This window comes from Hipposideros armiger, unplaced genomic scaffold (genome assembly GCF_001890085.2).
Source record: "Hipposideros armiger isolate ML-2016 unplaced genomic scaffold, ASM189008v1 scaffold_216, whole genome shotgun sequence".
Taxonomy (NCBI): Eukaryota; Metazoa; Chordata; class Mammalia; order Chiroptera; family Hipposideridae; genus Hipposideros; species Hipposideros armiger.
In genome coordinates this window covers 140,880-163,620 of record NW_017731566.1, presented here as the reverse complement: position 1 = coordinate 163,620, position 22,741 = coordinate 140,880, and the positions used below count along the sequence as shown (strand labels likewise).

General features: G+C 52.5%; 1 protein-coding gene across 1 annotated transcript in view; it reads left to right on the top strand.

The window, feature by feature from the left end:
* Positions 1–22,741, top strand: part of DOCK1 (dedicator of cytokinesis 1) — a 461,498-nt gene that overhangs the window by 434,415 nt on the left and 4,342 nt on the right. The window contains exons 42-48 of the mRNA XM_019654186.1: positions 1,574–1,750; positions 2,749–2,832; positions 8,256–8,393; positions 12,186–12,331; positions 16,540–16,738; positions 20,037–20,190; positions 21,529–21,680. Of these exons, the coding sequence (XP_019509731.1) occupies positions 1,574–1,750; positions 2,749–2,832; positions 8,256–8,393; positions 12,186–12,331; positions 16,540–16,738; positions 20,037–20,190; positions 21,529–21,680 (1,050 nt within the window). The remainder of the gene's footprint in view (positions 1–1,573; positions 1,751–2,748; positions 2,833–8,255; positions 8,394–12,185; positions 12,332–16,539; positions 16,739–20,036; positions 20,191–21,528; positions 21,681–22,741) is intronic.

Here is a 22,741-nt window from a genome sequence, read left to right as displayed (position 1 = left end):
CACTCTAGCTTATAAGAAAACCAGAATTAAGGTTTCATTTCTTCTCGTAAAATATTTAAAGCCAGTTATCGCTGGGCTGTTCTGACAGTTCCTTCTGTTAACTAAATGAAAAGTTTAAGACAAGTTCCAGTTTACATACAGTTTTTAAGAGCTTTCTTTCTGATGGTTTTATTGCCATTTACATGACAAACAACTTGATTAATAGTACTGGCTCATTTCAAGTAAAAATAGCTTGAGAAGAGACCCCTCCCGGGCACTTGATAAAGAAATAACGACTCGCCTCTCATTAGCTAAACTGTGTTTTGCCTCCTCAATGAGCCCTCGGGCAGCTTCCTGTCCGTGAACCAGAGCTGGGCAGCAGGTTTTCACTGAATATACAGCAGCCTCAGTGTGTGGCAATGGGCAGAATAAAAAGACGCTTTGTTGTGTGTGTGTCCGTGCCTTTTGTCGTCACCCAACAGGGTCTTGCCCACAGGGTGGTGTCTGCCAGTTAGCTCCCAATAAGCCCCCCTAGACCACTGCTGATTTGGCCTGAGAACAGGGCTGGAACCTCTCCTCCCAGTTCTGTTTCCCTTCCAGTCTTTCGTCCATGCCAATGTGAGCTCTGGGCTGCTCCGGGGTGCCCTGATGCCCCGCCCATCCGAGGGGACCCTCCTCCTGCTCTGAAGTCCTAGGGCTCTGCCTGTGCCCCCTTGGGCACTTTCGTTTTCTTCTCTGGGAGCTCCTGCTCGCTCTGCCCCCACAGCACCCGGGCAGGCAGGCCCTCACCTGTGGGAAGCTCAGGAGATGGGTGGCAGGTGGCAGAAGTGCCAGCCGCACTGGCACCATCAGAGCTGGCGATGTTGGGGTGTGAGACAGGACAGAAGAGGAGGTCCTTCACATAAACAGGCTCTCATCCTCCTAACGAGCCTCTTCCCATAAGCCCTTTATAATCGGGGATTCTGTGAGCCGGCCAGGACGCCCAAGCAAGGAGCTTAACAGCTGGGAGCTGGAGCGGGCTGAGCCTGCCTTTCTGGAAGGAAGTGCTTCCGCCACAGGCTGCATTTGGTTTGTAACAGATGGAGAGGGCTGCGGGCGTAGTCCCCGAATGGCGCAGCGGAAGGCCTCGTCAGCACCCCTCACGCCCATGCCCCGTGTCTGTCCCCTGGAAGCCCACCTTGGGCTGTCTGTGGATGCAGTGGCTAATGGTGGTTTGATAAAAACGGAACTATTCTTTCTAGAGGCAAATGGGGCAGATGTGGAAGGGAAGCCGAGGAGGACACGTGGTTGGTCCCAATGACTAGTGACAGGGTTGGCGAGGAGGCCATGCGGACCGATTGGAGGTGGTGACATGCTCCCACCCTGTCCTAGGAGGTGCAAGCTCTGCCTTCATAGGAGGATACGGGGCCCCTGTCCCCCACTCCTGGCCAAACAGGTACAGAGGGCTCGCAGAGTGCCCAGGCCTGCCTCCAGGACAGAGACAGACCGCTTAAAATTCCCTAAACTCTTCATTCTCCTTAAAGCAAGACGATGGTACACAAGACGCAGTCAGCGGGGACAGCAGCCAGCCTGACGTATTGTCCTCTTCCTCCAGGTGGAGATCAGCCCCCTGGAGAACGCCATCGAGACCATGCAGCTGACGAATGACAAGCTGGACAGCATGGTGCAGCAGCACCTGGACGACCCCAGCCTCCCCGTCAACCCGCTCTCCATGCTTCTCAACGGCATCGTGGACCCTGCCGTCATGGGCGGCTTTGCAAATTACGAAAAGGCAGGTGACATGCCAGCTCTCTCCTTACAGCACTGTCCTGGGACAGACTGTCTCCAAACACCGTCTCCGGGCCCAGAAGCGACCCTGGTCCCATCGAGCCATCTCAGCAGTGACTGCACCACGGCCAGGCCATGAGCACCCAGGGCAGCCTCTACAGGCTGCAGGTCAAGTCCCACCCCAGACACGGCCGGCCTGGGCACTTTCCCCCCCAGGTTGGCTCTGGAGAGTGACCCTTAGGTGGCTTTCAAGAGACCTGGAATCATTACAGGCCAAAGACAGTTTTAGCAGGGCTGCTCCAGTGGAGAGGGCCGCTGATCTCCCTGAGCAGTGTCTCCATGGGAAAGGTCAGAGGTCAAAGCACACGAGTATGGTCCCGACTAGGGGTCTGCACGACAGTCTGCCGCCTGTTTTTATAAATCAGGTTTGAATCGTGGACACAGCCGTTCATTACTTAGAGTCTGGCTGTTTTCCTGATGCAACAATGGCCCTGGCTAAGAGCTGAGTTCCTTCGTGAACAAGTGTGCTGGCCTCTGGTCTGGACCAAGTAAAAACAGGAGGAAGGGGCACTGGATGAGAACAGGCAAGAAGGGTGGTTGGTTGGCTGCCCTGGACTGGAGATGCTGCTCTGTGGCAGCTGCCTTTTGGTGTGAGGGCAACCTGGGCAGGGTGCCAGGTGGGCGTGATAGGCATGTGAGCCACTGGGAGCTGCCACTCAGCAGCCTGTGCCATCCAGGTCAGCCGTGGCTTCACTGGGCTCCCAGGCCTGGGGTGCCCACTGAATGAATGCCTGTCCTGGCTGCCCGTTCACTCCACTTATTTGTTTGACCTTACTGGACGCTTTGCCCTGGGTGCTGGGAGGGCCAGAAACGGGGAGCGTGAGCTCCGTGGCGGCAGCAGAGGTGTGTGTGTTTTACCCACGGCCCTCCCCGGGGCGCGGTGCACAGTGGGTGTGCGTGTTGGTGAGCGGTGTTCTGAGTGGGCCTCCCTCTCTCCACCAGGCCTTCTTCACAGAGCGATACCTGCAGGAGCACCCAGAGGCCCACGAGCAGATTGAGAAGCTCAAGGACCTGATCGCATGGCAGGTAAGCGTCCGCCCGCAGCCTTGCAGGGCTAGGGGAAAAAGAGCGAGTGTAGGTCCCAGGTCCACCTGGGCCGCCTCCACATACATGCCGGCCGGCCCCGAGGCATGTGGACATCAGCCAGAGCGCACGTAGCCACGTTTGTCTCCAGATAAACCCCCCACTGCCCTGATTAACTCCATTCCTGAGCTGCAGCCATGAATTGGAACACCCAGAAAGTTCTCTGTTGCAAATTTGCCTGATGTATTTCCTCCCGTTGGTCAGCTCACCGGCCGCTGGAAAAACCTTTGTGTGGTGTTGAGAGCGCAGAGCATCAGAGGCGAGGTCAGAACCTTTGTCTTAGGGAGCTCAGCTCAGCCTGGCCCAGGAAAGGTACCCGCGGATGGATCTGTGTGAGGTGCAGCTGGGAGGCTGCAGAGCGCCGTGCTCCCCGCCCCTCCCATTCTCCCGCCTGTGCTGGGTTGAGCAGGTCCTCATTTGTGTTTTCCAGCTGCTAGACAGCAGATTAGTTTGCTTTCCCAATTGCACCCCTGTGGCCTCCAGAGTCTTTCCTCAGAGGGTGATGGTCTTTAAAGGGTGGGGGACCCTGGAGGTGTCTTGTGTTCAGTGGGAAGTTGCTTGTTCTTTACATCTGCGCTTCTTGGAGCCTTCGTGAGCCTGGAGGTGGAGGGGCGTCAGACCCGGCTCTCTGGGAACTCTGCCTACCTGCCCTGGGCTTTGTGCAACTCTTTGCTTTCGGCTTCATTTTCGAATGTGGGAGGCGAGGTCTGACTGAGGGAGTGGAGGCCTGGGCCTCCCTGTGCCCAGAGGGCGTTGTACCCCAGGCCACCTTGCTTCCTGCTCCCCAAGCACTTTCTTCCCAGTGGATCTTTGGAGCGTGACCCCTGATCGCCCAACCAAGGGCATCCGGGCATTTCAGTATCATTGTGTTCCACAGATGTGGCCCTCGCATGCTAACCCCAAAGGAAGAAGGCAAGGCCTGGGGGGGGGGGTGCACACATGACGTGTGTGTATGCATGTGTGCATGTGTGTTTTTGTGATTGCATGTATGTCTATATGCATGGTTATGTGTGTGCATGTGTGCATGTATGTGTGCATGTGTGTACACGTGTGTAAAATGTGTTGTGTGTGCATGCTCTTATGTATGTATGCGAATGCATGCACATGCGTACGTGTGTGCATGTGTTGCGTATGCATGTGTGTACACATGTGTGTGCACTTGTGTGTGCATGTGTGCACACGCGGTCATCCCAGGAAAACACTGTCGGGTCACTGAGACAGTGGGACTGTTACTGAGGACACCTCTATGGACACCTTTATCCTGCCCCTGAATCCTCAACTTGGTGGCTTCTCCATCATCAGCATGTGGGCTGATGTGACCGCTTAGGGTGGAGTGGGGCTAAGCTTTGGTTTCAAGCCCAATTACAAGTACATACTTATTTTATATTTTATTGTGGTAAATGTAAAATTTACCTCTTTGATCATTTTTAGGTGTGCAGCTGAGTGGCATTAAGCACATTCACACTGTTGTGCGCCCATCAGCCCCATCCATCTCCAGAACTTTCCATCTTGAAAACGAAACCTCTGTGCCCATTAAACACTGACTGTCCATTCCTCCTGCCCCCGGAAGCCACTGTTCTGCTTTCTGTCTCTCTGAATGTCACTAATCTAGGTACCTCATATCAGTGGAATCATCCAGTATTTGTCCTTTGTGACTATCTTATCTCACTGAGCATACTATTCTCAAGGTCCATCCATGTTGAAACACGTCAGAATTTTCTTCCTTTTTAAGGCTGAATAATATCACATTGTATTTACAGACCACATTTTATTTATCCATTCATCCATCAATGGACACTTAGGTTGTTTCCACCTTTTGGTTGCTGCAAATAATGCTGCTGTGACCGTGTGTGTACAGATATCTGTTCAAGTCCCTGCTTTCTCTTTGTTGGGTATAGACCCAGAAGTGTGATTGCCGGGTCGTGTGGTCTTTCGATGTGTAATTGTTTGAGGAACCACCAGAGTGTTTTCTACAGCAGCTACAGCACTTTACAGTCCCAGCAGCAGTAGTGCACAATGGTTCCAATTTCTCCATGTCCTCGACAATACTTGTTGTTTTCTGGTTTGGTTTTGTTGTTTTTTACAGTAGCCATCCTAATGGGTGTGACTTTGCCACAAATCCATATGCATTTGACATCTATTTGCCTTGGAATTATTCTGTGACAAGAAACATTGGGGGTGGGTTCCAAGGGACCTGGCAGACGGGTCTTTGCCTGGAATGGAAGCCTCATGGAGGCGGCCTCCCTGTCACTGAAAAAAGGGAGACAGTTTAGGAGTCTGAAGGATTCCATTTGAGGTGTTATAGAACCAAAGGGTACAAAATTCAAAACTCCTCTGAAGGCTATAAAACCATTGCTACACAAAAACTCGTTTGGTCTGCAAAAGTTCTATTGATTTTTTTTTCCTGTAAGCTTTTACAGCAAATTGGATTTTAAGAGTTTCAAGTCCTACAGAGGAAAATAATTTGTTCCCCGGAGAGAACTTTATGTCAGCACTATGTCATCACCCCTAATAACTGTATTAAAGGATGAATTTTAAAGTGGCTCCCAGGAAAGTTGAGAGAAGGAATCTGTTTTCTAGCAACTTCATTAAATCAAACGTGATGAAAAATGCATATTCAAAACATTACCTATGATTTTGCTTTCATTTGCAAATGTTTTGAAAACCCGTATTTTAGTATCAGTAATTGAGTCACACACTCATCAACAATAAGAAGTCTGGGGATTATCAGGATGCTTTCTTCCGTTTTGCTGGTTAGTGTGTTTGGTTTGCTATTTTCCTGAAGCTCCGTCCAGGCGGAGTGGGGTTTTCTCCTTGGGCGTGCCCAGGACCCGTTGGCAGAGTTTCCCTCACTGATGTACCATAAGCACATCTTGGTGCCTACAATCACGTGAAGGCTGGTTAAGTTGCAGGCAGCTCCTTGTTTGGCTTTCGCCATCGCTCAAACAGGATGATGCCAACCCACTCCTCCCAGGCGGGAGCTGGAGTCAGGTGCAGGCAGCACGGGGCCTCTTCTGGGTTTACAGCTGTCACCAGGTCACACGTAGCACCAGCCGTCTCCTCAAAGGCACAGCTCAGTCATTCCCCGATGCAGCTGTCTGGTCGAGCCTCCCTGCCGAGAGTCCAAAGATGAGTCCACGCAGACTCGGATTAACCCGCTGGGATGCATCTGTATTTCTCTTTTGAAATGCATGAGATGAAAGACCAAGCTCACTCATCGTCCCCAGCTGATGACAGGCACGACACTGTCGCCAGGGTGGTGCTCCTGGAGCACTGAGCCATGCTCTCAAGTGTTCTGTGCTGTTGGCAGGTCCTGAATCTGTGTGCAGGAGACAGACGAGCAGACTTCAAATACAGCACTGCCATTTAGAAGGACATCTTTGGAGAGCAGGCTGCGTGCTCAGTTTGAATCCCTTGAGGCGATTCCCTTCTCTCTGGACTCTGGGAAACTCTTTAGAAATGCAGATCCCCAGGCCCCGTTCTGGAGCGAATTGGGGCGCTGGGGATGGGGTTCAGCAATCTGTCTGAGAGAGTTCGGTGCTCAGCCGGGTTGGAACCCGTGGAACTAAAGGGCCTCCAAAGGTGCCCTCAGGCCTCCACCTGCTGCTTCTGTTTGTTATTAGGCATCTCATATGTTGGAACGTATTTTTATTCATAGCTGCAGTTCAGTCTCAAGCGAGCATAGATCCAGGGCCAGATCCCATCTCGAACAAGGTTCTATGTGACCAGCGTCAGGGACTTATCGAGGGGGTAAATCTCACACCCCATAAATTTCAGCTGCCAAGTCAAATCGCAGTCCACGTCGTACCAGGGACCAAAACCGAATGGCCTTAATTTTGGTCCATTCAGCAGCTTCTTTGATGTTAGGTGTCTGCCCAATTCAGAGTTTTATCAAACCAACAGAAAACACAGAAATGATTGGACTGTGTTTGCACATTTGAGAAAGGTCCATTCTCTACCAAAATGCTTTTGGTATCTAGGGTGGCTGTGCGTTAACCCCCGGTCAGCACCCAGATAGACACAACACGTGTACTGTCCCACCACAAGTTGTCCCCCGCCTGCCTTTGCCCTCCCCTGAGGCGGAAGCAGAGGGCTCACTGGAAGCATTTCCTGCTGTTGAACCTGAGCAAACTGCAGCTCGCCTGGGACGCTGCCATCTGCAGGAGGAATTCATATGGAATGTTAAACCGATCCAGCCATTTTGAAATCTCACCTGCACGCTGCCCTTTGGGCGATAACGGGCGGGAAGGGGATACCTGGCATGTTCCTAGGGTATAGGCCTAACTGTCAGGAAACAAACTGTCAGTGCAGCAGGAGAGCAGGCCGGGTGGGGCTGGAGCGCCGCTTATTCCGTCCTTCCCGGGCACCACAAGAGACAACAGCTGCGGGTTATAAATGGCAACCAAATCCCGTTCAGGCGTTGGTTCATCTTGATAAGATTTCTTGAATTTGTTCACGTGAAATTCAATTGTGCACTTATTATCCTTCTTCCTAATAAATCTGCTCATTGAGATTGGTGTTCTGTCATATTAGAAAAACCTGTTTTTAATCAGTATTTTGATTTAATTATAAATTATTAAGAGGAAGCCTCTTAGCTTGATTGCATTCAGGAGTGTCTAACTCCCTGTCTGAGCTGGAGGGGTTGGGGGAGTGTTTAGAAGCAGAAGCCGGGGAGAGATGGAGCCGCTCCTACCCTACCCAGCAGCAGGGACTCTTAGGGTCTCGGGCTGGGGATGAAACGTCTGTCTGTGATGCTTTCAAAGGGCAGCTACATCTCCGTGCTCGGAAATGAAGTGTTGGCATGGATATTTTGTGGCAGCAGTGTTGGCAGAGAAATGATTATTTTTAGCTTTAAGGAAGAATAAATGTGATCTTCCTTTCCAAATAAGAATACCCTTCAGGACCGCAAATCACGTATAATTAGACCTTTACATTTGGGAATAGGGTCTCAGTTGCCTACAAAGACCATATTCTCAGCTAGAAACCATCTTTTCATGGTGACATGACCCACTGCTAATAGATCAAGTCACATCTAAACAAATTCAAAATGCAGCCGTTCCCGAACTCAAGTGAAAACCCAGAGAAATCTCTTCTGGATTGACGGGCAAACGCGAGTCCGTGAAATAATCCAGTGGCTGTCGTGTGCTCGGCACCGCACGAGACGTGCCCAATTTGAAACACAAATGATTTTCACTTAAACGTTTTGGTCTTTGGGGGCAGTGTGCCTGCTGATGAATTTAATCAGCCAGTTTGAGTTGGACCGACAAGCAGATACACGCTGCACGTTGCCACTTTCCGCCCGGTGTGCGTTCCATCCCTGGACCATTAACCAAGAAATAAGGAGGGTCGACCCCTTTGTTTTTCAGATCCCATTTTTGGCCGAAGGGGTCAGGATCCATGGAGAGAAAGTCACAGAAGCACTGAGGCCATTTCATGAGAGAATGGAAGCCTGTTTCAAACAGCTGAAGGAAAAAGTGGAGAAGCAGTATGGCGTCCGGACCATGGTAAGTGGGTCCTGTGGCTGAAGGGGGTTCTGTGCGTCACATCGTTCAACAGCGACAGGCTCGCAGGGCAGAGTAACCACAACATGTATGTGATGCCTGCCGAGGAAGCGGGGGTGTCAGGGACCTCCGCCCCCTTTGTCAGCCCATCTGGCAGCAAACCAGTAGCTTCCTTTCAATAATTGGGGAGGTCAGGGTGAGTGAACATTCATGAATTTGCTTGGCCACCAAATGCCCGGCTCTCATGCTGCGAACACGATCGGCCCTTAGTGTGTGTGATGGAGCGACAGGGACGCCTCAGAGCCCCAGTTGCTCAGCTGGGTCACAGAAAGACCACATCTGGAGTCATACAACACACACAAAGGGCTAAGGAACATAGGCCAACGGCGCTCACAATGTCCCAGAGCACAGGTCAAGCCTATGCCCAGCCGCAGGTCAAAATCACTGGGGGAGGGGTGATGGATTACTGAGGTCGGTCAGAAATTGTCAGCAAAGACTTACCTGTTAGAGGAAATTGTCACTGATCGAGGCCAGGAAGGGTACGTTGGGGATGGTCAGGGGAGGAGGTGGGGAGGACACTGCCTGGGGGAAGGCTGGGGGGCGGGAATTTGAAGGGCAGGCCAGAGGCCAGAGCAGACACAGCCATGCACTGGGCACAGAGGAATCGAAGGGGCAAGGTGGGAAGGGGCTCGCCCTCCAAAGCCTGGAGTGCCAGTCTGGAGCAGGAGGCTCTGCTCTGGGATGAGGGGCAGAGCTGGGCTTTTGCTAAGAGTTCGTGGAAGGTTTGTGAGCTGGTGCCGGGATCAGGAGCATGACAGAAGAGCAGCTTGTGACTCTAATGACACACACGGCCTTACAGTTCAAGCCAATGGCAGGCCTGTGGTCTTCGAGCCGTGTCTTCGCAGCTGTGGGGGCCAGGCCAGACCGCTTACCAGAGCATCGTGACGGTGTGTGGTGCAGGACAGCACTTCCATCCTGCTCACGATCTTGGGGAACCCTGTGGAGTCTGACCTTGACTGCCCGTGGAGCCTGGAGACGTCTGGCACAGCAGGCTCGAGGCCCCCGTTCCCCGTTGTTCAGAGATGAGCAGCAGTGTGGCGAAAGGAGGCAGGGAGACCCCGGCTGGTCTACGAGAACGCCATGCCGGCGGTCATGGAGGGGGGTGTGTGCGCGCAGGTCTCCCCTGGGCCTGCAAAAGGGCTGCACGCATGGGAAGTCACTGTGCTTCCCTTAACATGGGCACTGTTCTCTGCTTCCTAAAGAACCAGGTGTCCAGTGGGATGTGCCATTTTGGTTCCGTTTTTTGGCCCAGCTCCACCTGTCCACTGCTCTCTGAAGTTCTCTGTTGAACTCCCTTTTTTTCATATATGCATCTTATTTAGGAAACACCAGTTTAGCGCGTACAATGTGCCAGGGACCTTTCCAAGTGTTTTGCAAATAAGAATTTGCTGAATCCATGTGACGCTATGAGCGGGGCGCTGTGGTCATCCCCGTTTTACAGATGGGGAAGTGGGGACTTGGGAAGGTTAACTGGCCCGAGGCCACAGCCCGCCAGGGGCGGACCCAGCGTTTGAAGCCTGTGAGCCGGCCCCAGCCTGTGCTTTCCTCACGACTGTAATTTACGCGGCAGCGTGTCCCCTCTCTTGCCCATGTGGTTGGAGATGGAAGAGACGGGGCCTCCCCTGAGCGGGGCCCATTTGGCTCTGACTACAGCCCCTGCTCTCCCACCCGCTGCACCCTGCCGGCCATGGCGGAGCCCTGGGCCCAGCCTGGCATAAGCCTGACAAAGCCAAGAGTCACACAGCTGCCGGACTCGGGTCTGAAAGCTCAGCCGGCAGGAGCTGGGACTGCCAGCCCAGCGGGAGCTGCCGCAGGTGGACCGGCTGGGGAGCCCGGTGCTCTCCTGCCAGGCCACGCGAGAGCACCTCCGTGCGAGCCAGAACCCTGAGCAGCGCTGATGGCCGCGGAGCCTGCAGCTCATTACCGTCAGCGTCAAGAGGCAAGGAGGGTCTCGGAGCACATCCTAATGCGCCTCTTTCCAGGTCTGACGCCACTTTGAATTCTTTCTAAGAAATCAACACTTGTGAGATCTCGAAGTTTTCTTACTAAGTGAAAAGCTTCCTCTTCTGTGGATCATTTAATGTCTATTTCGAAATGACGGAAACCTGCCCTGCTCACCACGCAGCCTTCATATCCCTCCCCTGTGCTGCCATTCAGTGTTTCTGTGCGTGCGTCTGCTGGGCTCAGGGACGAAGGACAGCAAGGGCAGGAAGGCGGGGTGTCATGTGGGTGGCGGGCGTCTCCCCACCTAAGGACAGGTTTGTCCTGTTCCCAGGCAGCTGTCCTGGGCTGGCGATTCGCAGTTTCCAGCACACTCTGAGGAGCCACCATCCCCACCACGGGCCACCCTCTCTGTGGGGGCAGCTGGGGCCCTTCCCAGCTGGCGCTGGGACAGGCTCACTGAGAGGCGGTCCAGGAACAGAATGAAGAGTGCGTTCCCCACCTGTGGGTGCTCGTGCCCTCAAACCACCCTCCTGAGTCCCCCTCCATCCTGGGACCCGAGACGCAGACCGTGGAACTAGTCTCCCGTGAGCAGGCAAAGGCCAGGCAGATGCCCCTGCCGTCCTCGGAGAAATGCGACAATGAAGAGCCGTCTGGGAGAGCCTCTCCTGTCTTACCTACTTTGAAAACCTGCAAACATCTCAGAATACTTTGAAAAGCAATATAGTATCATCCTGTTTTTTAAAAGATGGATTTAAAAATAAAAACCCCATAGAAAGGACATAAACCATTTTGTCAATTTTTCTGAGCCAGCCTAAGCCGTAGGAGAGAACTCAGACACCCTCTGACTTCTTAATCCACGGGCAGCCCCCGCAAGCCCTCAGCTTGGCCCACCTTGGCCTTTATCCTGCGGGTCCTGGCTGAATGAGATGCTGGCTTTGGGGGCGTGGGGGTGAGGGGTGGGGCAGCCGAAGACACAGAGAGGAGGCGCCCTACGGGAATTTGGTTTCCTCGTCCTCAGGTAACAGAAAGGAGCTTCTGCAGCAGCTGCAGTCCCAGATGTGCCAACATCTGGCTCAGGGAACCTACACTAGCATTTTGTAGCTAATTACAGGTTGACATGTGGTATATTTCAGGGACACTTGTTTTGGTAATATACGATCATATGTCAAAGAGAGGATGGAAAACTCGGCCCAGGGACCCTGTTTCTCGGGCATGCATCACCAGCCCACTGCCTGGCAAGAAGGGGGACCGGACCCCTGGCCCAGTCGCGCCTTAGCTACAAGCAGGCGCATCTGACTTGGGTTCAGACAGGCTCAGTCGTCACATATCTGTTATGTTGGTGATCTGCACCGTCCGTCAGCATGCAAAGATACACAGAGTTCATCTAAAGATCATGCACATTCTTTCATCACATCCTACATGTTTCTCTATAAATTAAATTTTCTGGTCAGTACATTCTACTGTGACTTTGGAACAGGTTGATGCTCTGTGGTCTTGGTAAAGAAAACTGCATTTAAACATTTTTTTTTTAAAGCCAAGCAAGTTCTTTCCGGGATTCTTCAGTGTTGGGTCAGGTTTCAGAAAACCCCCAAACCATCATTGTTTTCATCTCCGACTCTGAACAGGAGGAACATGTAGTGTTTATAAAAGTGTGGGCAGTTTTGGTCTGGATTCCAGGCTGCTGAGACCACTTAGTTCCAAGAGCCTGACCGTGCCAGGTAGAAGCCTTTCGGCACAGACTTCAGACAAGCCTCTCTCTCCCCCTCCCATCCCCTTTCCTCTGTCTCTCAGCCCTCAAGCCTGGACGACAGACGAGGCAGCCGTCCTCGGTCCATGGTGCGATCCTTCACGATGCCTTCTTCATCACGGCCTCTGTCGGTGGCCTCCGTCTCCTCCTTGTCATCGGACAGCACCCCTTCCAGGCCGGGCTCTGATGGGTGAGTCAGCCTCCGCATCAGGGAGAGGGCTGGAAGGGGCCCAGAGGGGCCTCTGGGTTTCTTGCATCACATCTGAGGCATTTTTGAAATTAAAACTATCTGTGAAGCTGAGACCCTCCAAGACTTTGCGAATGTAGTACCCCGTAAGGCTTTCAGGGTCTTGTGAGTTTTTGAGAAGTTCTCACCCTTGGTACCACTTTCCCTAAGGTTTCCATCACATCTTAAAACCTCCAGTGACTGTACAGGTCTGTTCAACATGTCCTAGGAGAAGCGTGCTGCGTTCCTGGCCGGCCGTGTACCTGGACTTTCCATCTCTGGCTCCCTTCCATGGTGTCACACCAGGGCAGGGCTGTCACACCCAGTCAGGCTTACGTGAAGGCTGCCAGGGCCACCTTCTTTCTCGGGAGACCCATATCTGCTCTTGAGCAGCAGAAAGCACACAGCGGCTGAGAAGGGGACTCAGCCTGATAGACGGGGGAGCGTGTGTCATGCTCTCGCATTGGCTCCGTGTTGAGAGAACCTCCGTGTTGACGTTTGCTGTGCTTTTGAGTAGCAAACGTGTAAAGTGTGTTCTTTTCTTATTATACAAAAAAGAAAAACGTGGCATGCAATTTAAACCTCAGAGAAGCACTTCTAATTGTTTTATTGTCGAGTTTGCAGAGTTGAGTGCTTATCCGGCCCCATTTGGTTGGCAATCCATCACCCTGTCAGTCCCCCAAGCCCTGGCCCCTGCAGCATGCAGGCACAGTCTTCCAGGACACTCAAAGGACAGTCAGCTCTGCGTGCCCTTTGTTTCGGCAACAACTTATGTGCCCAATGGAGAATTGAAAACTACACCCACATTTTTTTCTGAACAGTAATTTTTATCAGTGTCTGCTACTTACAAGGCCAAGTCCATATGGAAATTCTCAGTCTAGAGGTATTTAAATCATGTGTGCTTGTCACTTAGAACAAGATTGCTAAAGAAATGTAATTGAGCCTCTCCCCAGGAAAGCCCCCCGGCTAGTTACGAAAAGGCTTTGTATTTCCAGGCACTAGGGGTGAGGGTGGAAACGGGGCGCAGACTGTGGAGAGGAAAGTGGGGCATTGCACTTATGAACAGAAGCGTGGGTACTCATCTCCTTCGCCCCGGGAGACCTTCGTTTAACTTTGGACTAAAAGGCATCGTTGGTGGAGTCCAGATTTTTGTTCATTCTCGGGGTTACCACCCCAAGCTGTGTGACTAATATGGAGAAAATGAGACTTTGGTCTCAACTGGCACAGGGACCTGCAGAATAAAGTACAGTGATACCTTGGTTTGCGAGCATCATTTGTTCCAGAAACAAACTACTCGTACTGCAAGACATCGCTCGTTTACCATGTTAAAATGTATTAGAAATGTTTGCTCATCTTGCAGAACACTTGCAATCCAAGGTTTCACTGGACTTCCTGTCAGCAGTTGCTTCTCATAAGGTGAAAAACTTAAAGCGCAACCTGTCTTTTGGTTCTTTGAATACTTGTCTGTAGTTCACAGCGCAGGTCTTCCTCAGAGCTAATGACACCCACGAGTCCTTTTTTCCTACATTGTCTCAAGTCCTGCAAAAGCTAGAATAAAAATCATGAAGCTTTTTTATTATTGCTTCTAGTATAATAGATACAATATGTAACACCTAGTGGATGTTGACTTATTGGTTACTGTGTATTTGGTTGGGAAAGTCCAGGTGTCCCAAAATGCCTTGCTGATCAAAGTCAAAATGTGTATTTCATCAGCCATTTTTAAGTTTTTATTATGGAAAGTTTTCAGGCATATACAAAGTGGACAGACTGTTATAGTGAGGCCCTGTACCCACTATTATCAACTCCTCGCCAATCTCATTTCAGCCTGTATTCCATTCTCTCCCTCCCCCATATTATTTTGAAGCAAATCTCAAACCTCACATCATTTCATCCATAAATATCCAGTATAACTTTTCTAAAAGATAAAACTTAAAAAAACATTTATCACACATAAAAATTAACAGTAATTCCATATTATAAAATGTTGGCATTAATTTCCAATTGTGTCATAAATGTCATATTTTTAAAGTATATTGGTTTGAAATCGATCCAGATAAGATTCTCACCTTGCAATTGATTGATATATCTCTTTAATTCCCTTTGAATCAATCGATTTTTCTTTCCACTTCCTTTCTTTTCTTGTGATTTATGCCTTGCAAAGTCTGGGTTACCTAACCTGTAGTCTGGAGTTGGCTGATTGCATCCCTCCTGTGCCGTTGGATGTGTGTGTCTGCCCTCCGTATCCCCTGCAGACTGATGGTTGCTTCTAGAGGCTTCATCAGATTCAGGTTTGATTTGGGGACAGGATGACTTCATAACCCCTTCCATTCTGAGGGACAGCCTGTCTGCCTCTCTCTGTTTCAGCGACGTTAGCAGCTATTGATAATCAATGCCTACATTCAATACCCTTACTGTGTAAACGGTACGCACCTTAACAACGACTCCTGCTGCCCCTCAGTTTTACTGGGAGAGACAGAGTAGGCGATGTGACTACTTGCTCTTGGCCTGTAGCCCCTGTGGATTTGCAGGTGGTTTTGCAAACGATCCATGTAAATGTTGATTTCTGTGTTACCGCCCCCACGCTGGGGGCAAGGTTGCTGCAGTGGCCTTAATTGAGCAGTGGTTTTGTTCCAAATGTGCCTTTCACAAATAAGTTTAAAAGAAACCACAGTTACGATGAAAATGTGACTGGCTCTCTAAGTTCCCTTCTCTTGCAGTCAGCCTCTCCTTGAGAAAGCCCAGGTGTTGTCCAGGTGGCTCAGGAAGTCAGGCTCAAGGTCACTGTGAGGCCTGGGAGCCCCCAAGGGCAGGCTCGGGCCAGCTCCCTGTCCCCACAGCCCACCTTGGTGAGGGCTGGTGTTTGCCCTGCCACCACGCTTGGAGACTGCTGGTCCCTGGGCAGCTGGAGGGCAAGGAGCTTTTGTAAATGCTCTTGGCTTCTTCTGCTGCTTCTCTTCATCATGTTGAAATGATGTGTAGCCCACAGTGCAAACGACATTTATCAGAAATCACAATATAGGCTGCTTCTCATCGATGACTCTCATGACTGCAGCTCCTCTTACGAGACCATATCTCTTTTGAGAAAGATTACCATTTTCACATGCTACACTTTGAAAATACAAGATCCTCATAAAACCAGTGCTTTACACATGGCTTAGCGCTGTAAGTTTTTAAAGCCATTTCCGCACCTTTCTGCATGGTGGCCCTGTCTCCTACCTCCGGCTTGGTACAGAGGATGACATTCCAGTCTGAGAATTGGATCCATTTCTTCCCTCCCCCGTATGACTCAGTAGAACAGAAACAGGGTGCCTTCCTCCCCAGCCTTGGATTAAAATAGTGACTCGCAGTTGGATGCAGATGTGTGTGTGTACTCGGCGGTGACACGTGCCTTAGAAAGTAGCCCACGCTCCATGTACTCGGTCGGCCATGTACGTGTTTTTATACCCCCTTGTTGGTGTCAGTAGGCAGCAGGGTGGTGGTGGCCTGTTCCATCTTGCGACTGGGGACCACCAGCCCACAGTGCTTAGAGAACGTCTCATGCGCCAGCGGGAGGCAGAGCTCGGACCCAGGTGCTCAGTAGCTCAGTTCTTGGCTGGTAACCTGAGGGTATCTCCACATACCTGCAAGTGGGCATCAGCTGCATCTCACTGGGCCATCGAAGGGCCTTCAAATTAAAGCAACCCACACATCTGTGATCTAAAACTAGCCACGGAAACCGGGTTCGAATCAACAAAACAGAACCTTCTTTCCATCAGTATCTGCCTACTTCTCCCTGTCACATCTTTGAATATTTCAGTAGGAACCCCTAAAAGGTGAGGGTTCCCCTTTGAAATATACCCCAAATACCATCCCCCCTCGCAGACCAACAGGAGCCCCGGCATGTCTTCATCACTGCCCCCAGCCTCCCTATTTGCCCACCGTCGTAGAAGTGTGGGGGGTTTTTGCCAGTTTGTTGCTAGTGAGGCACAAACACAGCCCATGCACTGCCATTGGCTGATGTGTATCTCAAGGCTCCCTCGACCTCTCTTTGAAAATCATTCCTTTCCTTGTAAAACTCATCAGTTCCCAGTCAGCACTTCGATTGCCTGAGTGTGACTTGACACGTGTCTCCGGGTGAAAAGCAATTGCTCTCTTACGAAGATGTCAGTGATTTAAACAACCGTTTCCTTTAGGTTTGCCCTGGAGCCCCTCCTGCCAAAGAAAATGCACTCCAGGTCCCAGGACAAGCTCGACAAGGACGACCCGGAGAAGGAGAAGAAGGACAAGAAGAAGGAGAAGAGGAACAGCAAGCACCAGGAGATATTCGATAAGGAGCTTAAGGCCGCCGACATCCCCCTGCAGCAGTCGGAGGCTGTGATCCTTTCAGAGACGGTAATTTCCCAGCATCCCCCCGCGGCTCTGTGGTAGCTGCTGGGACCCACCTTTGCTCCGCAGGTGGCCAGTGGGGCTGTGGATTGGAGCTCACTGCCTGCTCCATAAGACAGTCACGGGACAGTCTGGGGTCTCCCTCAGCCCACGCCTCACATAGCCCGATGCTGACGGGCATGGGAGGGCACAGGGTGACGCTTTTCCCACAGGATGCTTGGCTGGCACCGTCCTCCATTCCGAAGGGGAAGTGGGGGTGGGGGTCCCTCGGCAGGACCCGCGCATTCATAGTCTCTCCCACGAGGTTGGCCCTTCTGCCAGTATGCGTCCTGACATCGAAGATGAGCAGAAATGCTGCTGTTGTCATGAAGCAGTCCTCCGTGCCAGCGAACACCCTTCCCTCGCCCCTTCCTCACTGGACATCACTGAGCCACAGTTAAGCCCCAAGTGTCCTAACCAGCTCAGCTAGAGCCCAAAAGCCCCTCCCGGCTGGACTCCTCCAGCAGCAGGGTCCCTTGTGGTCCTCCCAGCCTGACTTGCTCCTCAGATCTCCCAGCCATCTTTCAGAAGGATTTTTGGGGACTTAACATGACAGGTGCTGCTTAGTTGCCTTAAAGATGGATCCCAGGGAAACTGGGTCATTGCGGAGTCCTGGCTGTGTGACACCGGCTCTGTCCCACGATGGAGTCCGGGGCGCTGCTGCTCCCCGAAGTGCACGGCAGCGTTTGCCATCTGCGGGCAAGATTCAGGCACCAAGCGCCTCTTGGGTCAGCTTTACTCAGAGTGCTACTTGGAAGCAAGACGAAGAAGAGGCTCTCACAGGCTAAGTCAGGCGGAGAGCCACCTCCCCCTAGAAGCACGTGGGCGTGTGTCTGTGGTGGCCAGGGGCCCATGACCTGTCCTGCCTGTGACTGAAGGGCTGCTGATCAAAGGGCTCAGATGGCACCACCTTTGAACAGGACGCACCCCACTTGTTTGTGTCTTAATCAGCAGAGGCTGTTTCATCCGGATTCTGCCACTCGCACCAGCGCTGCCGTGTCGCTTGGTTGTCTAGCGGCAGAAGGCAGGCCTGAGAGCCACCCCATGGCTCTGGAAGGTGGCTGCCCTTCTGGGGTCGTTGGATGCAGCTCTGACTGCGGCTGGCCATGGTGTTTCACGCAGTGTGATGGTGCCAAGGATGTCAGGGCCCAGCAGAGGGACAGGGCGGAGGCGCACATTAAGTGTCCAGGGGTGGGGCCTCCAGCCTTGCGATTGGGAGTTTCTGATGACCCCCCTCCCCCATTCTCTGGCCACTATTCTAGAAAACTGGGATGCTAGCGACCCTGCTCTGGCCAAGGTCCCCTGCTCTCAAGCCCAGGATACACTCTTCACATCTCAAGACACCATAACTGGGTGGGGGTATAAACAGAAACGTATTTTGAATATTTACTAAGTGCCAGACACTGTGCAAGTCTCGGTATGTTCTTTAGGCTGGTAAAACAGAGGGTCTCAGAAATTGAGCCAAGTGGCAGAGTTGATCACCACTGAGTTGTGTGAAAAGAAGTCAGAGGGTGCCCAGGCACTCAGCCGTCACAGGGCCACTTCTTTCCCTCCCCACTGGGGCCCAGCTTGCCTGGGAGGACTTGGCAAACATGGGCTGAGTTCAGCCCAAAGTACCCTCAGCAAACCCAGAGGGTCACACCAGGGTCAGCGCGCAGAGCCGTGAGCCTCCGTGGCCTTGCCTGAGTCTCAGAGTGACCACAGCTGCGGCCCCAGGAGCCAGCACTCCTGACGTCTCCCTGGGGGCTGGCTTACTGTTCTTGGTCCAGCCCAGCTACCTGTCTGTACGCAGAGGGGCCTCTCTCCGCAGGTGACACTGCCAGCAAGATCTGTGGGTAGTTAGGCTCCTAGAGTTCCTACACAAGCCCCCGTGAGCCATGGAAGGGCCGAGCAGGCGGCCAGTGGGCGCCCCCCTGGAGGGAGGTTTGCTGGAGCAGAGGCAGCAGCCGCTTCAGCTGAGGCCACCCTGGCACCTGTAGTGCCCCCCAGGGCCTCCTGGGGCAGCCACTGCTCTTTGCCTCCCAGCTGGGCCTCCCTGAGCTTCTGCAAAGATTCTCGGGTTGCTCTCTGGGGCTGGCTTAACTTCCTACTTGATTCACATCATCAACAATTCATGACATTTGACTGAGCCTCTCAGAGCCTGGGGTGTGTGTTGGGGGGGGTGCCCTCCAGATGCCCTGTGCATCTCACAGTAAAACATCCTGTGCTCTCAGCATCCTCAGAAAGGGCCCTTATGGGGTGGGACAGGAAGGACAGAAGAACCAGAAAGGTGGGCAGGGTGGGCGCTGCACCTGAACAATCCGGGAAGCCCCCGCGGAGAGCCCCGAGCCTGGCCAGGCCTCCCAGAGCTCCCCCAGCAGTCAAGCTGCAGGGAACCCTTGAGGGCGGATGGCAGCTCTCCGGGATCTGCTCCATCAGCGTGGCAGAGTTCTGGAAGCCAGCCTGGTCCCCTCACCCACCCCGCTACTGGAGGGCTTAAACCTTCTTCTCCCCGTTTCAGCCTCAGTGGCATCCAGGTGAGCCCTGCCTTTGCAGACCACTTAGAAGAAACACATCTCCGCCCACATGCTCTGCCACTGGCCCGCCCAGCAGGACCCAGCCCCGAGCCCCCCGCCCGCCTGGGGGGTGAGGGGCGATACCTGGATTCTCCCTTTTCTACTGGTCAATAACATTTCTAATCACTCCTACTTCAGAGTGGTTTGGGATTGCTTGTGTTCCCCAAGGCCTAATGATCTGAGACCAAGTTGTAAGAAACATGTGAATAAAATGTCCTGATGTAATAGACATCAGTCAGGATTGCTGTGACAAAGTACCACCAGCTGGTGCCGTAAACAGCAGGACTGTATTGTCTCAGTCTGGGAGCTGGAAGTCCAAGGTCAAGGTGTCATCAGGGTGGGTCCCTTCTGAGGCTGGGAGGGAGACTGGTCCAGGCCTCTCCCCCAGCGTCTGGGGGTTTGCTGGCCATCTTTGGGGTTCCCTGGCCTGTAGAAGCATCACCCTGATCTCTGCCTTCATGTTCCTGTGTCATTCCTCCTGTGAGCATGTGCCTGTGTCCAAAATTCCCTTTTTATAAAGATATCAGTCACATTGGATTAGGGTCACCCTAATGACTTCATCTTAACTTTGTCATCCGCAGAGACCCCATGTCCAGATAAAGTCACGTTCATGGGCACTGGGAGTTAAGACTTCAACATGTGACTTTTGAGGTGATACAACTCAGCCCACGACAGACCCTAACTCCACTCTTTCTGTCCTTCTATCATAGATAAGTCCCCTGCGGCCCCAGAGACCGAAGAGCCAGGTGATCAACGTCGCTGGAAGTGAAAGGCGCTTCTCAGTGTCGCCGTCATCGCCGTCCTCCCAGCAGACACCCCCTCCAGTCACGCCACGGGCCAAGCTGAGCTTCAGTTTGCAGTCCAGTGAGTCAAGCATTCTCCGCATTTGAATTCAGGACACGGTCCTGTAACGGCCCCGTTGATCGAAGCCTCTGAGGTTAGACCTCCTTCTGCCCGTTGCAGCAGATGGAGTTTCCAGGGGCCCCTGGCTTGTCGCCCTGTCCCAGTGGACTTCAGCACATCTGGCCAGAGCTCAGGCCTGGGCTCCCGAGTTCCCAGACAGAAAGTGTGGGGCCCATCCTGGCTCTCAAAACCCCCTGTGAGCTTCAGGCGAGAGGAGAGGGCTGGTGTTGCCTTAGGGTAGAGGTTTTGTGTTTGAGGTGATATTAATAAAAAAAGTTTTGGAAATAGATAGTGGTGATGGTCACACAACATTATGAATATATAAATGCCACTGATGTGCACACTTAAAGTGGTTAAGTGGCAAACTTGGAGTTACATATATTTTACCACAATAAAAATAACCAGCCAGCCAACCCGGAGGGCAGCCGTTCAGCCAGGTCTCTTGCTCCCCAGGATTCCACAGCAGGGCTTCCCAGTAAACGGACATGACTCTTCCCGGGAAGCACTGTCCCGACGAAGGGTTTTCTCATCATCTGGATCGTTGGGAAAACTCTAAAATGGGCCCGTCAGCACAAATGTCACTTTTCTTTCCTTTAACATGAAAGGAAAACAGATTATTTTGAAGAGTCTCAACAAGGGTTGAGAAAATATGCTGTCTTAATGACTGTTCCCCATTCGCAAAGGGCTCCTTTTTCAGTTTACTTTAAAAATCAATTGTACTTCCCTTGGCCTATTCAAAGCAACAGCCAGAGTGACTGCTGCTGCTAATAACTTCATTCCATGCAGTCCTGGGTCTTCCTGGTGAGATGCTTTGAAAGGGGGCGGCTGGCTGTGCGCTGCCTGCGTAGACCTTGTGTGGGGAAGCCCTCCAGGCGATACCTGCGGGAGGCTGGGGACAGAGCCCCGGCTGGGCTTCCAAAACTGCGGGCGGACACTGCCCCTGTGCCGCCCAGCTGCGCAGATGCCCCCGAGGCACAGGTGCCCAGGGAGGGATCAGAAGAGACCCGGGGTGATGTGGCTGTTTTTATAGTGGATTGGTGCCTCCTTCAAGCTCTGGGCGTGGGTGCCGTATGGCACTGGATGTTCTCTTTCTAGAACGTGCCCTGTTCTAGGAGGGTGTGCCCTGCCCTCCACGTTGCCACCCCTCTTTTCTTTGCCCTGCTCACAAGCGTTTCTGCGGGGCCAAGTGTTTCTGCCTCCCTTCCGCGCTCCGCTCCCAGAGAGAACGTGAAGCATCCACACATGGTTCACACCCCGCGGGGATGTGGGTTTGATTTTAAATCCATCCCGGTTTTCCAGGTTTGGAGCTGAATGGCGTGACCGGGATGGACATGGCCGAGGTCCCGCCCCCTCTGCCTCTGAAAGGCGGCGTGGCGGACTACGGGTACCTGATGGAAAAGCAGGACACGATGGCTTCGGCAGCGCCCCCGCCCCCTCCTCCTCACCAGAGGGTAAGTCAGGGCGTTCCCTCCACAGAATCGAAAACCCTCATTCCTGATGTTAATGTGTCTCCTTAGCTAGGCTAGCTTTGATTCTGAGAAAGAGGTCACAGCGGTCACAGCTCTGGTCCGTGCGATCTGTGGTTCTGTCGTTATCACTGCATAGAGATCCACGTCCAGATGTGACCTCGGAAAGGGTGGTGAAGTTCCTGACGCTGGATCGAAGGGCGACCCCTTTACCTTGGGGGTCATTCCAGTTAAGGTGCAATTCTTGTGAAAGTTGATTTTGAAACACAGCTTTTCTATGAAGAGGTATTACCGTGTTTCCCTGAAAATAAGACCGGGTCTTATGTTAATTTTTGCTCCAGTGATCTACATTTATTCATTTATTCATGTACAAAAATCTACATGTATTCAGTCCTGTCTGGCTGACGATCTTAACTGGGGCTTATGTTTGGGATAGAGCTTCTATCACGAGCATCCTGCAAACTCACGCTAGGGCGTTTCTGGTTAGGTCTCATTTTCGGTATGTGTGACTTTTTAAAGAAGCTGGCCGATGTCACGCTGCATGGAGGCACGCCCCTATCGGATACCCACTTGGCCCCTGAGAAGCCCTTGTCCCAGAAGCTCCTCCCAATGGCAGCACCCCCACACTGGCCACCCTCCCCCCACCCCCCCACTGGGGACAGGCACTCGCCACACAGAGAACCTGCACAGGACAAGCACGACCTGGCTCCAATTTAGGCAAACCCTGGTCCCTGGAGGCCACACCCCTCCAACTGTGCCCCCCTGAAACCCTTCCCCATTTAGATTCGGGGTGCTGGCTGCCACAAGCCTGAGCAGCCAGCTCAAACCCTCACCAGTACTGGTTCCCCGAGGCTGGTACCCCTTGGAAACTTGTTTCAGCCATTAATCTCGTCCGGTGTGCTCACTGCTCAGTGACCTCTGGGCTTGCTGCTAATGCAAATATTAGCTGAAAGTCTTAAAAAGCCGTGAAACCAGGACCTCTGCTACCCGTTGACAGTTCCAGAGACATTCTTTTGCGATCCACAGTGATTCTGGCCTGGCTCGCC